This window comes from Rhincodon typus, chromosome 5 (assembly GCF_021869965.1).
Source record: "Rhincodon typus isolate 14 chromosome 5, sRhiTyp1.1, whole genome shotgun sequence".
Classification (NCBI taxonomy): domain Eukaryota; kingdom Metazoa; phylum Chordata; class Chondrichthyes; order Orectolobiformes; family Rhincodontidae; genus Rhincodon; species Rhincodon typus.
Window position 1 is genome coordinate 18,652,154 of NC_063336.1, and position 12,710 is coordinate 18,664,863.

The 12,710-nt window shown below is 35.5% G+C and overlaps 1 protein-coding gene across 2 annotated transcripts in view; it reads left to right on the forward strand.

The window, feature by feature from the left end:
- LOC109928718 (sodium/calcium exchanger 1-like) overlaps positions 1-12,340 on the forward strand; it is a 198,475-nt gene extending 186,135 nt beyond the window's left edge. Inside the window, exons 3-5 of one of the 2 annotated variants that reach the window (XM_048597430.1) lie at positions 1,627-1,733; positions 2,275-2,378; positions 12,227-12,340. In XM_048597430.1, coding sequence (XP_048453387.1) covers positions 1,627-1,733; positions 2,275-2,297 — 130 coding nt within the window. In that variant the 3' untranslated portion in view covers positions 2,298-2,378; positions 12,227-12,340. The remainder of the gene's footprint in view (positions 1-1,626; positions 1,734-2,274; positions 2,379-12,226) is intronic. The other variant, XM_048597432.1, reaches the window with a different exon arrangement.
- Positions 12,341-12,710: the final 370 nt, after the last annotated feature.

A 12,710-nucleotide genomic window follows, 5' to 3' on the forward strand; every position in this document is an offset into this window, starting at 1 on the left:
TAGGCCCGAAACGTCAGCTTTCCTGCTCCTGTGATGCTGCTTGGCCTGCTGTGTTCATCAGCTCTACACCTTGTTATCTCAGATTCTCCAGCATCTGCAGTTCCTACTATCTCTCATTTTCTAGACCATTTCAACTTTTATTTTGGGAATTGCTCTCGGGTGGTAAATGCATTGTGATCTATGTGGAAGGGTAAGACTTAAAGTATATGGCATCACATGACTGAAACTATTGAAATATGAGTGTTTCATTATAGTAGAAGATTGCTGTTAATTCTAGTAAAACATGTTTTCAAAATTAATGATCAAATATAGACATATTTACATTTGATTTCTACATATTATAAATTATTAGTATTTGTTTGATTATTGGATATGCAAATTGGCCACATCTGCAAATTAAACAGGTGTTTATGTTAAATTTAGGTATTTAGTATTCTTAAAATATTTTAATTTTGATAAATTTGTATTTTCACTTTTTCTGAGTTAACATAAATGTTTATTTATAGCAATTGTGATTTTTGTGATATTCAATATTTAATGAAAGCTGAAATAAGTAAGTACAGTGCAGTAGGAAACTATTAAACTGTCAATGCAAACAGGCATTAAATTTATTACTGGACATGTGGTTTGGAAACGAATGCCAGGGTCATCAGATTTGAGGGCTGGAACTATAGCTGAGACTCCCTCTTTGTATTAGTGCCCATGATCGCTGTTAACCTATCTAGCTTATAAGGAAATGTTATGTTCTGTATAACATATATTTTTATTTATTAAAGAACTGCTTGTTATTAAACAGTTTAATTGTTTGTCAATTATCCAATTAAAATTCCACTTCAATCAAACACTTATGTACACATGTAACAAGAATGTGAAGTGCTGGATGCACTTTTGAAACTTGGCTTCTGTTTATTTCAGAAAAAAAAACAAGTTAACAAAGTGCAGTTGATTGAGAACATAACAAACCCAAGTTTTGAAAGTCACTGCGTTTCATGGCATTTTTAATGATTAATTTTGCCTAAGATAACAAAAAGTTGGTTAACATGGCTTCAGTGGTCATTGTGCCCCAGCTGGAAGCTTTCACCTGACCAAATGCTGTTGTCCTGGTCCAACACTCTGTCTGAGCCCACGGCCTCTTTTCTGTAGCCCTAGTTGCTATTTTCAAACCAAATTGACACTTGTAACCCAGTTTCTCCCAACACCAGTGTTATTTGTTAACCCAGTTGCTTTGTTCTGGGTCCTAATCACCATTACCAAACCTAGTTTCTGTTTATGTTGCCCTGTCTTTTCTTTTTAATTCTCATTTTATGTCAGTCCAAATGCGTCAAAGGTTCAACGTGCCAAATCCAAGTTTGGAACAGCCCAACTGACATGCAAATTGTATGTAGGATTTGGGGATTGTCTCTATCACTGTCCATGAGATAAAATTTACTATTGTTCCCTTCACTTTGTGGTTTAGAAAACGGCAGCAGTTCTATTCCCCAGATGTCCATTTTTAAAAAAAAATCTTAAAAGCATGAGAAACTCAAAAAAGGCTTTCAAAATAAGATACAACAGTCAATTGTCTCCTATTCTCTCTTTGTTCTTAATTCTTGCTTTTTTTCCCAATTCTTTTCTTCTCTATTTCAGCAAGACAATAGCAATCAGAGTAATTGATGATGAGGAGTATGAAAAAAACAAGAACTTCTTCATTGAGATTGGGGAGCCACGCTTGGTGGAGATGAGTGAGAAGAAAGGTGGGGTACCTGCTCAGAGCTAAGGCCTTAATGCCATGCCTGAATGTCACAGGGATGCTCGGCACTATCAGATGCCCAGGACATAATGCACACATTTAGACATGTGTAATAGGGTAAAAACATAAAAAGCCAATTTATAAATAGGAAATTGAATACAATTTGCAAATACCTTTTCGACCTTTTGATGACAGCTTCAAAAATGCATATGTAACCTTTGACATGATACACCATGTGTCCATTCAATAAAAATGGTTACTTGAAAGACTTTAAAAATCATTACAAGTTCAAAACCTTATGCATTATGGATTAAAAAAGCATATAAAAATTCAAAAAGTAAAAGCCTCCTAAATGACAGATTAGCTCATTGAGTTTTAAGCAGCACTAATAAATTTATACCCTATTACATATTGCATTATCTGAATGTGATGCAGGATCCCTCCCTTCATAACATCTCACTAACCATCACTTAGTTTACTTAAGCATGTGTGACTGTGATGGACAACTCCAATCCATTGTTTGCCTTTGTCTTATGTTCTTACAGGAAAACCATTACCATTAATATAGTTGACCGTGGGGAATATGAAAAGCAAGGCAGTTTCTTCATTGCACTTGGTGAACCTGTATGGATCAGAAGAGGAATGAAAGGTGTGAGAGTAACAAAAGACATTTTGAGAATTGTTTTCTTCTCTGTTTGTGTCCTACTCTCACACTGACTTTCACCTCTCACTTTACTATCTAAATCCTTTATCATATCAGATGTTGGGTGTATCTTTCTGTGTTTATTTTCCCATGATGAATGTTGAACTGTCTTTGTTCTGAAAGTCAGGTCTTCTATTTTTACACACAGTATAACAAGCTAGTTCTATTGAGGATATTTTCTTTCTCTGTGGTGTACAAATATATATGAAAAACAATTAAAATGATCACAAGCAAGTTTCTGAACAATCAATTCATTTTTTATTAAAAATTGTAATAAAAACATTGATCACTTTTAAATGGGATGCTTTATAGATAATGTGTTATGGTTATCCAAATCTCATTTATAGGGACTAGGCTTTAACAGTCTTTTTAGAAATTACGGAGGGTGGGCCATGGCAAAGTTATCCATCGCTTATATGTACACATTTGTTCCCTGTAATAAATTAGTAGAATGTACACACTACCCTGCATATAGTTTGAAATAGCCATTTCACATATCACCCCGGTGCTATTGTCATAAAAACATCTGTTTTCTTTTCTTTTTGTAACCCTTCCATTGTGCTAACTTTAAGTTCCTTATTTTGTCTTCTTTTTCTTTTATACATTTGTTCTCTTTACAGCATTGTTGTTGAATGAGCTGGGTAAGCTTTCTTAACTTCTTTGTTTCTGTTTGCTATGTACATTAGCCATAACACGCTAGTTAGCCATGTAATATAACATTGTAGAAATTTGTAGGAAGTTGCTTAGCTTACATTCGCAGTGTAATCTTGCTATATTTCTTATAAAGATTAGACCTATGGTACAGTTTATTACTTATAAAAATAAAGCTTTCTATGATGTCCCAATGAACAAGTCCGCTGTGTCATGAAATATTGGGACATATAGAACGAAAAGGGTCAGTTTTGAATCTTGGCTGTGCTCTGGTAGTGAGATTGTCAGTACTTCTGGATTAGCCAGTCTGAAACTGTCCAAAGAGCAACTTCTGTATGAGGCTAAGACTTGGCTAATCTGTACCTATAATGAAGTAGCGTGGCATTCAACAGACTGTCTTTATTTATTGCTGTTGTCAGAATGCCAATGGAAACCAGATCCCTCTTCCACAATGCTTCTGTGTTCACAGACCTGCCAAATATTCAGGCAAGATAGTGGAGGGCTGCAAGTCAACTGTAACTCACACCAATTAAGTGTCCACCTCTAAATAGCGGGAGCAATTCAGTGGTAAACTAAATAAATGTATTCACTTTAAATACATTTTGCTTAAATTGTACTTTTCTCTAAAAATCTCTTGAAAGGATGAGTTTAGAAAAATGATTCCAAGATTCTGACCTCGCCTGTTGATTGAATATCTAGATTAATTTCTAATCTGCTGATGCCTATTCAGCTCCTTGAGTCTAGGCTAGTTTCTTGCAGATTTTTTTTCTCTAGTGAATGCTAATCAGATGCCATATCTATGTTCATGGCAGACAGTTATACTTTTTCACCAGTTCCCTCAACCCACTGACTGTCCCTGTGGATGTTACAGTGCCTATCAGAGATCAGACTGTGACGGGGTCAGAACCTAATCTAGCTCAATGCATGAAGACCAAAAATATTACTTTTAGCTTCTGCCACACATCAGTGTCTTGCTAGACTCTATCCTACTCCTTGATCACTTACTGATACAAAATCAGACAAAGCCATAACTTCTCCCATTTGACTTGAAGCTTGGCATCCATCTTCACACCCTGTCCAGTTCCAAGGATTCCTTATTTAAACCCTTTCAATATTGCCAACCTCTTTCTTTATCTCAGACCCTTTGCTACTGAAACTCTTACCCTGATTTAGTTATCTTTAGACTCAATTTCCCTCTCTGGTCCCTCAGTGATCTTGACACGCCATATCTTTGCAATTTCCTCCAGTCTTCAGTCTGCCTCCGTTACTGTCAGTTTGCTGTAATTTCTGTAAAGCACCCTTTCTCCCAGGTACATCACCATCGCTTTGGCCACCATCGGTAGGAAAGGTTTTGCTTGCCTTGCCTTTATCCTCTGGAACCCCCTTTTGAAAGTCATCTTTCCTCTTTCTGAATTTTGAAAATCCTCCATCCACCCAATCAAGCTTTCAGTCAACCCTGTCAACCTCTTCCTGTTATTTTGTTTGGAATTCATGCCTGAATTCTTCTCCTCCTTGTTGGACCCTGCCTCCACACCCTCTACCCTTCCAAAGGCTCCAGTAAGTAATCTTAGAAGCTGACGTTGAAGGTGCTACATAATGTAATTTGTTGCTAGAAAGCTGGAAGGCTGTTCCAACATTTATTATAATTTTTTGAAAATGTACTGATTACTTTATAGATTCCTGTGCCAGTGCCATGAGTAGACTAGTGGGACAGCTTGGAGGAGCTGTTGGGCCAGCTCTTTAATTACCACTGTAATTCAATGACAGAATTACATCCATTTATAAGTGATATTATCCTGGCTGTCTTTTTCTTTCTCCATCTGGAATGGCAGGAATATTCCTCAGTGGGCACTGTTTTTCTCAGAGTTTGAAATTGTCCCTTCACCTCCCAAGGAGGGAAACATTTGCATGATGATACAATGTCAGTGGAACAATGCACATTATCAGCTAATATTCTAGACCCTTTTAGAAAATCAGTTGAGTACTTATACATATAATGGTTATCACGAGAGTGGAAAGAAATAAAATGTCATCAGAAGGCCTACCATATGTAGCTTGGTTGTACAGCTGGAGTGGTTGGAGAAAGGACTCATTGAGGATTCCATTTCTGATAGAGAAACGAAAATGGTGCTAAAATAAGGTCAGTTTATAATTGGATTTATCTCTGCCACCAAATTACAATGGAAATTAATAGCATTGCTCACGAACTAAGAAATATACATAGAATCGTCTTTTAAAACTGTGCTAGGAAAATTCAAAGAAAATTGTCTGCTGTGATATAAATATTATATTTTGAACAATAACAATATTTTTGATGTTATTACTATTAGGACCCTTCACAAAGACAGGTATGATACTGTTTATTAGACTCCTATTCCTTTAAATTCCAAATGCTAGTTTTTAAGTTAGCAGTATTTTTAAGTTGTTGAGTATACTTTTTTGTTTCCCTTTTCACTCTTTAATTTTGAAGCAAAATACTTCAGTGGTAAGACTTTCTAAAATGAATTTCCAGTGCACTGTGTAATATTAGTTACTACGTAATAACATATTAGGTAAACATTGTAGCACTTTATAACATTGCATCAGAATACTCAAGATTTTAATATCTTGAAACCTTTCACACTTTACAGTCTAACATGAAAATAATAACGACCAAACTTTTAAATTTTTATTCTATACAAATTAACCCAGAGTTTGATACTAATAAGCTGAATACATTAATTTTTTTGTTGTCAATGAGTTCTGAACAGGAAAATTATTTCATGCTGTGGATCATTCCCATGTTTTTAGGCCATGCTCTCTACAGGAAGGTTCATTTTAGGGAAAATCCGATTCCATCTACTGTGATCTTCTTTGCAGGTATAATGAGTACTTCTGTGTTGTAAGTCATTAGCTGCACTTCAGTTAACACAGAGAAGTTGCACTTTTTTGAAAAATTAAAGATGCATTTTTGACATATTCGCTCGTCTATATTTCATATCTCACCCATTACATGTAAAATTCTGCCTAAGTGGACTGAAGCACCATAATTACATGAATTTATCAATGTGAATATAAAATGATTCTTTACACTTTGTATTTGTCATCTTGTTGCGTTGATAGTTATAGTAGTTGTTACTAAAGCCACTGGAGTAATATTTTAATTAATTAAGGTTTGCATGTACTTGTCTATATTAAACATTAACCATATATAGCACCATTCCACCCACTGGAAGCCCAATAGATTGTTATTAATATTTAGAAGATTAAAGCATAGTTGAATGTCAGATTTCAAAATAAGCGCGTATGATAAATATATTTACAGTGTATAATCGTGGAGAATATGAGCAAATAATGATATTATCCCTTCAGTTCAAGCATTGTAGTTTGCTAGTTTCTGCAATCACGCTCCCCCCCCCAATCGTTTTGTGTTTATAGGTTAGATCTTTTTCAGATAACACTCTGAATTTAATAAATAATTTTAAAATAGAGTTGTTGATAAGCCTTGTAAAAGTTAATATAGAAATGATGTATCTAAGATCAATCTAGATAAATACAAGAGGTGAAACATGCTAATTGAGCTAGTCAAAGAGGATAGGAGATTTGTGTGAAGCACAAACATTAGCATAGACCATTTGGGTTGAGCGACCTGTTTCTACATTGGAAGATCTAGGTGATTATATTATTTTAACCAGTATTATTGCCCAATACCATGCAATGTTCCCTGTCATTTTTCATGTCACTGCGCAGAACGTTGAGATCTGTACAGAACAGCAGTTTCTGGAAGCAAAAGTCAATGTGTCGGCACGCCAATTGGCGTATGCGGAGGCTCCAAGCTTAGAAGGAATGTTGATACCATGGCCGCATGCCATTGCAAAATCTACTGCTTATACAAGGTTTTTTTGTTGTGTCATTTTCCTTGATTCCATTCTATCAGAGCTAATTGGTAATGTATGTAGCACTCCAATTACAAATGCAATCACTAACACAATTTGTATTCCTTCTTGATTTGGAACTCTTTAATCCTTAAACATTTTACAAACTGCACACCTACGCCCATTTGAAATATGTAAAATGTGAAATATATATCAGACTAACTAACTTCATTCATGTTAGAAATTTAATGTAATCTAACACATGCAGCAAGACCCAACCAACATTCAGGCCTGGGTTGATAATTGGCAAATACGGGAAGCTTGACACCCTCCAGGACAAAGCAAGCTGCTTTGATTAGCACCACATCCACACGCATGCACTCCCTCTACCACCGATGATCAGTATTGGCAGTTTGTGTCATCAGCAAGAAGCACTGCAGAAATTCACCAAGCCTCCTTAGAAAGCACCTTCCAAAACAACAGGCATCACCATCCAGAAGGACAGCAGATACATGGGAACACCACCACCTGCAAGTTACCCTTGAGGCCATTCACCATCCTGACTTGGAAACACATTGCCATTCATTCAGTGTAGCTGGTTTGAAATCCTGGAACTCCTTCCCTAACAGCATTATACATCCACCTACACCTGCAGTGGTTCAAGAAAGCAGCTCACCACCACCTTCTTAAGGACAGCTAGGGATGGGTAATAAATGCTGACCCAGCCAACGACTCCCATGGCCCATGAATGAAGAAGCATCAGGCAATAACCAGATCCAACAAAAGAGAATCTAACCATCTCTCTTTGACTTTCAATGACATGACCATCACTGAATCTGCCACTATCAATATTCTGGAGTCACCATTGACTATAAAGTGAAAACGACCTGCACAGGAATACTTTGGCTACAAGAACAGGCCAGGGGCTATGTGTTCTGGGATGAGTAAAGCACCAAAGTTTTATAGCAGCATTAGTAATTTTATAACCTGACTCCCAAAAGCTAGTTCACCATCTGTAAGACACAAGTCAGGAATGTGATAAATTACTCATCAATTGCTTGGATAGGTTCAATTCCAACAATGCTCAAAAAACTTGACACAATCCAGGCCAAAGCAGCCCACTTGATTGGTATCTCAGCCACCAGCTTAAATGTTCTAACTCTCCACCATCAGTAGCAACAGTGTGTACCATCTCTAAGACACATTGTATCAACTTGCCGAGGTTCCTATGACAACACCTTGCAGACAACACTGCCTGTAAATTCGCCTTCAAATCACAAAGCATCCTGACCTGAAAATATATTGCTGTTCTTTCTCTGTTATGTGATATAATCTCGGCTCTCCCTCCCACACTGGGTCCACCTACACTATGTGGACTGCAGAAATTCAATAACTCATCTCACCACCACCTTCTCAAAGCCTGGTGACGCCAGTAGATTCCAGCTTTTCCAGTAACACACTCATACAAAAACAAATAAAAGAACAAAACTTTCAAACTGTGTTTAGTGGAGATTAACAAACTACAAATCAGCCAGGATTAGGTGACAAATGACACTATTCCCATTCAAGACAACACATATTAATATATTAGTATTATTAGTATAATAGCTGTAGAGTATCGCAATCTTCGTTCCTAGGTTTGATGACATTTCATATGAGAGCACAAGGTATAAAGTGGTTTTAATGCAAGCAGTTAAAATATGGATATCTCAGATAAAGATGAGCCCCAAGTGGCTAAGCGTAATAAACAACGAAATAAACAGAACATTTTATTTTCTAAAAGCAGCCAGTTTGGACCTATTTCTCTTTGGCATTTATAAAATGTTACTTTCAGATACCCAAACTCTGGACTGACATATTACAAAATCAACAATGTCAAGAATTTAACAGGAGTCAAGCATAAACTGACCTGAATGTAGTGGAAAAATATCAGTGGGACCTGATTATATACTGAATTAAAAACACTGAAGTGTATTATTGCAAATCTACAACATATTCAATGTGACTTGATGTACAGCATTCAAATGACATTGAGTACCTGACCTTGACATTATGAAGTTAATGTCATTGTCTGAACTACTGTATTTATCACCTAGACAGCTAACATTTTTTCTATAACACTTCTAAGTACTGGATTACTGAGGCAGTTTATAAGATATTCCTGTGAAAACAGAGACTTCATCAGAGTTGATTCTAATTAAATTTATATTATAATTCTTCATGTATAATGTGCTTCTAGCTACAATTACCCGGCTATAGTTTTAATGGTCATGCCAATTTTGCGCCTATCTTTACCTTTTAACACTATCTTCAGTGGTTTTTGGGTGAATCAGTGGGAGGTTACCTAATTTGTTAGACATTGTTTTGCGGAGGGGATTCCTGTGTCCCTCGCATCCACCTGCTTCCCAATCATTTGGGGCTTGCTCATCAATTTGGGACAGCCAAATTGACCAACCCCTATCCATTGCAAGACATTAGTGTAAGCTCCCAAACCCATGGGCAAGGAGGCTGATACATTATTTGTTAAACGCAAACTTCTTTTAAGATTTCCTGGCCTTGATACCACAGTGGAGTTGAATCAGACTCAAGAGTATAGATTGCCATGAATATGTAAGTATGTAAATGAAAATAATGAGCAGAGGGAATATCTGTCCTTCTGATGCCATCAATCTTGTAATGAGGCAAATGGTAGTTCCCCTCTTTAAAAGGTCAGTCACAAAATTCTAGAATTGAAGGCCCCCCTCATTAATTTCCTGGGTTCCTATAGAAGCCTGCCTGATTCACAATGAAGTCCGCAAAATTTTTAATCGGATTCAGCTAATTATGTTCAGTTAGTGATGTTGCAAATAAAAATAAATTTTGTAACATTTTAATCAAAGTGCAAGTACAGTGCTGATATATTAACAATGGTAAGTGTGGAAAAATGTATTATTGGAAACTAATTAAAATTATTTTATTTTGTTACCGTTTGAGAAATGAGGCTGTTGAGAGTAGTCCAGCATTTCTCCTTTTATTACTCAGCTAAATAATCCTAATTTCAATTGAGTAAATGTTTCAGAAATATACAGCTGAATGTAATTACATACTTTAATTTTAAAAATTTCAGAACATTGGAAACTTATACTCATTTAATAATGATGACTTCTATCTGCTTTAGATAAACTAGTGATCTGAAAGTTGTAATATACAGCCAAGTAAATTGCATTATTTCATATAATTTCATATTTATCTTTTAAACCTGAAGAATTCAATTAGAACTCAGTCACTAAAAAAACCATGCAAGTTAATTGTAGTATGTTGAAATGTAAAGGCTCTTCTTCACGTATATAGTTGTTGCCCAGTTTCTTTAATTTATTATCCCTGCTACACTGTGAACAAGTGTCACCAGGTATTATTACCAGAATGTGAGCTGGAAAATGTAAATTTTTCTTTCCACTGTTCACCAAGTGACCCAGATGGGGATAGATAATATTCAAGAGGCGTAGAACAGGAAAGTTGGAGTTACAGAGAAATATCTTAAGACTCAGTCCTTGGCCGTGCCTTATTGGAAATCCAGCGCTCAGCCACATACCTTGTGATAATGAGTAATTGTATCAGATTGTGAGAGTTTGGAAACTCATTTCCAAAGGCGGCCTGCAGCTGACACTGAAATAAATTTGCATGGCCTTACATTGCCTGTGAATATTTCATATCAATCTGTATTTGAAACTAAACATGTCACAGAGAAATACACTTCTATTTGTGATTAAGTTTAATTTTTCGAAATAAATATTTTGACATATATATGTTCTAGGTATGCAGGGTAATTATTCATATTATACCTCATTTCATTCCATGAAGACTATGCCACAACAGAAAATAAAAGGGATGGCTAGAAAAGAACATTTCCCAGCAATATTACCAGAAGCAGAAACCACAAGCTTCCTCACATTTACAATTCAAAACATTTCCTTTCTTTTATTTTCATTTTCCTTAATGTTTTATGATAAGAAAACACATTATGAAAAATTTTACCATATCGTCTACATTCCACTTTTGGCAGTGACCATAACTCGCTTATGACTAAATTGCTGATAAGTTACTAGATCAGTCTACTTTGGCCTATAGCTTACAATTAATGTTTCTTAATATTGTATCCACTACCTTTCTAGTGATCAGGCTAATTTGTCTTGCAGATGCTATTAAATGAATGCTATTAAGAGATTGGTTTTCTGTATGTTATGCTTGGGTTTAGCATATAGAAGTAGCCAGGAGGGTGGAGAAGAGTTGCAATCATATATCAGAGCCTACCTGATTTTCCATCTGTTAACTTTAAAATGAATAGAAAAGTGACATTTTCTATTGCGGATACCTAATTTTGTTTTGTGTATTGTAAGAGGAAAATCTGCGTGATCTATATTGAGCAAATATTTGTAAAGTGTCATGTGTCACAGTAAGCTGTTATGCATCTTTGATTATTTATTTGTATGTATAAGAGAACTTAGTACCCGACAAAAATATTTTGGATGATGCAGTGTATTAGCAATCATATAAGGCTAAGAAGAAGGGAAAGTAGCTTTGAAAAAGGTATAACTTCAGAGTTACGCACTGACAGGTTCACAAAGACACAAAGAAGTACCAAAAGATCAATGACCAAAGAAGCTTTATAACCAGTGCATGTCTTAGTTTTATAAAAACATGATAAAATAAAGTTCTTTGATATGTAAGGACTTTTAGTTGACTTTATCACCTTTTTGCCATTCACAAACATCATCCATAGTGTCCCAACCTGTCCATTTCAGAACTTTTTATTCATTCTTCTCTGATCTTTTGTGCAATTTAATTCTAATCTGTCCTTTATGAAAAATGTAGTGTCTTGTGTCTTTCTTGATCTAGATCTTCCTTTTGTCCGTGTGGTTTGTTGCTAGATGTTTAATTGCGATAAATTATGGCATGACCTCCTATTTTGAAAAAATAAGTACACATTATAGCGAAAGCACTAGCAGATTATTTGTAAAATATGCTTTGAAATTCTAATTGAAAACAAAGTTCTTGTACAAATGTTGCTATGTAAAATTTATATAATTATGTATGTACCATGTGGATTGACACTAAAGTTGAGGATAGTGTGGGAAAACAGTTTCAGATATGGTAAGTGTGATAAAGTATAGGTGGCTTTACGTAGAACTTGGTAAAGTTGAAGGACACGTAACTAAACATTTAAAAGTTTTACGGGGAAGAGTTTAGTTTCATGTTGTCTCTGCAAGTTATTTGATTCTATTGATATTGAGTTATTTGATTATATTGTAGGTGATACCGAAGATAATCAGGCCATAGCAAATAAAAATGAGGAAGAACGGCGGATAGCTGACATGGGCCGTCCTGTCCTTGGAGAAAATACAAAGTTAGAAGTCATAATTGAAGAATCCTATGAATTTAAGGTATCTGACTGTGTTATATTTCTGATTCTCTGATGAAAAATATGCATCTACATCAGTCCTATTATAGATGTTTTCTAATCAGGTGTACTCAGATGATGTTACATACCTTCAGCAAGAGCAATGAAAAAGAGATTTTTTATTATGTCCTGCAACAACCTTGTGTTTTGTATCGATGGGCTCCTACATGCAATAATAATAATAATGAAATAATAACAGCTGTTTATGTACTTCCTACATGTAAAACATACTTATATTCAAAAATACAATCTTGCATGCAGATTCCTGAAAAAAATGCAATATCTCTGCTGACGTGTAAGAATCCCTTGCCCTAGACCATTCAAACTGAAGAAGAA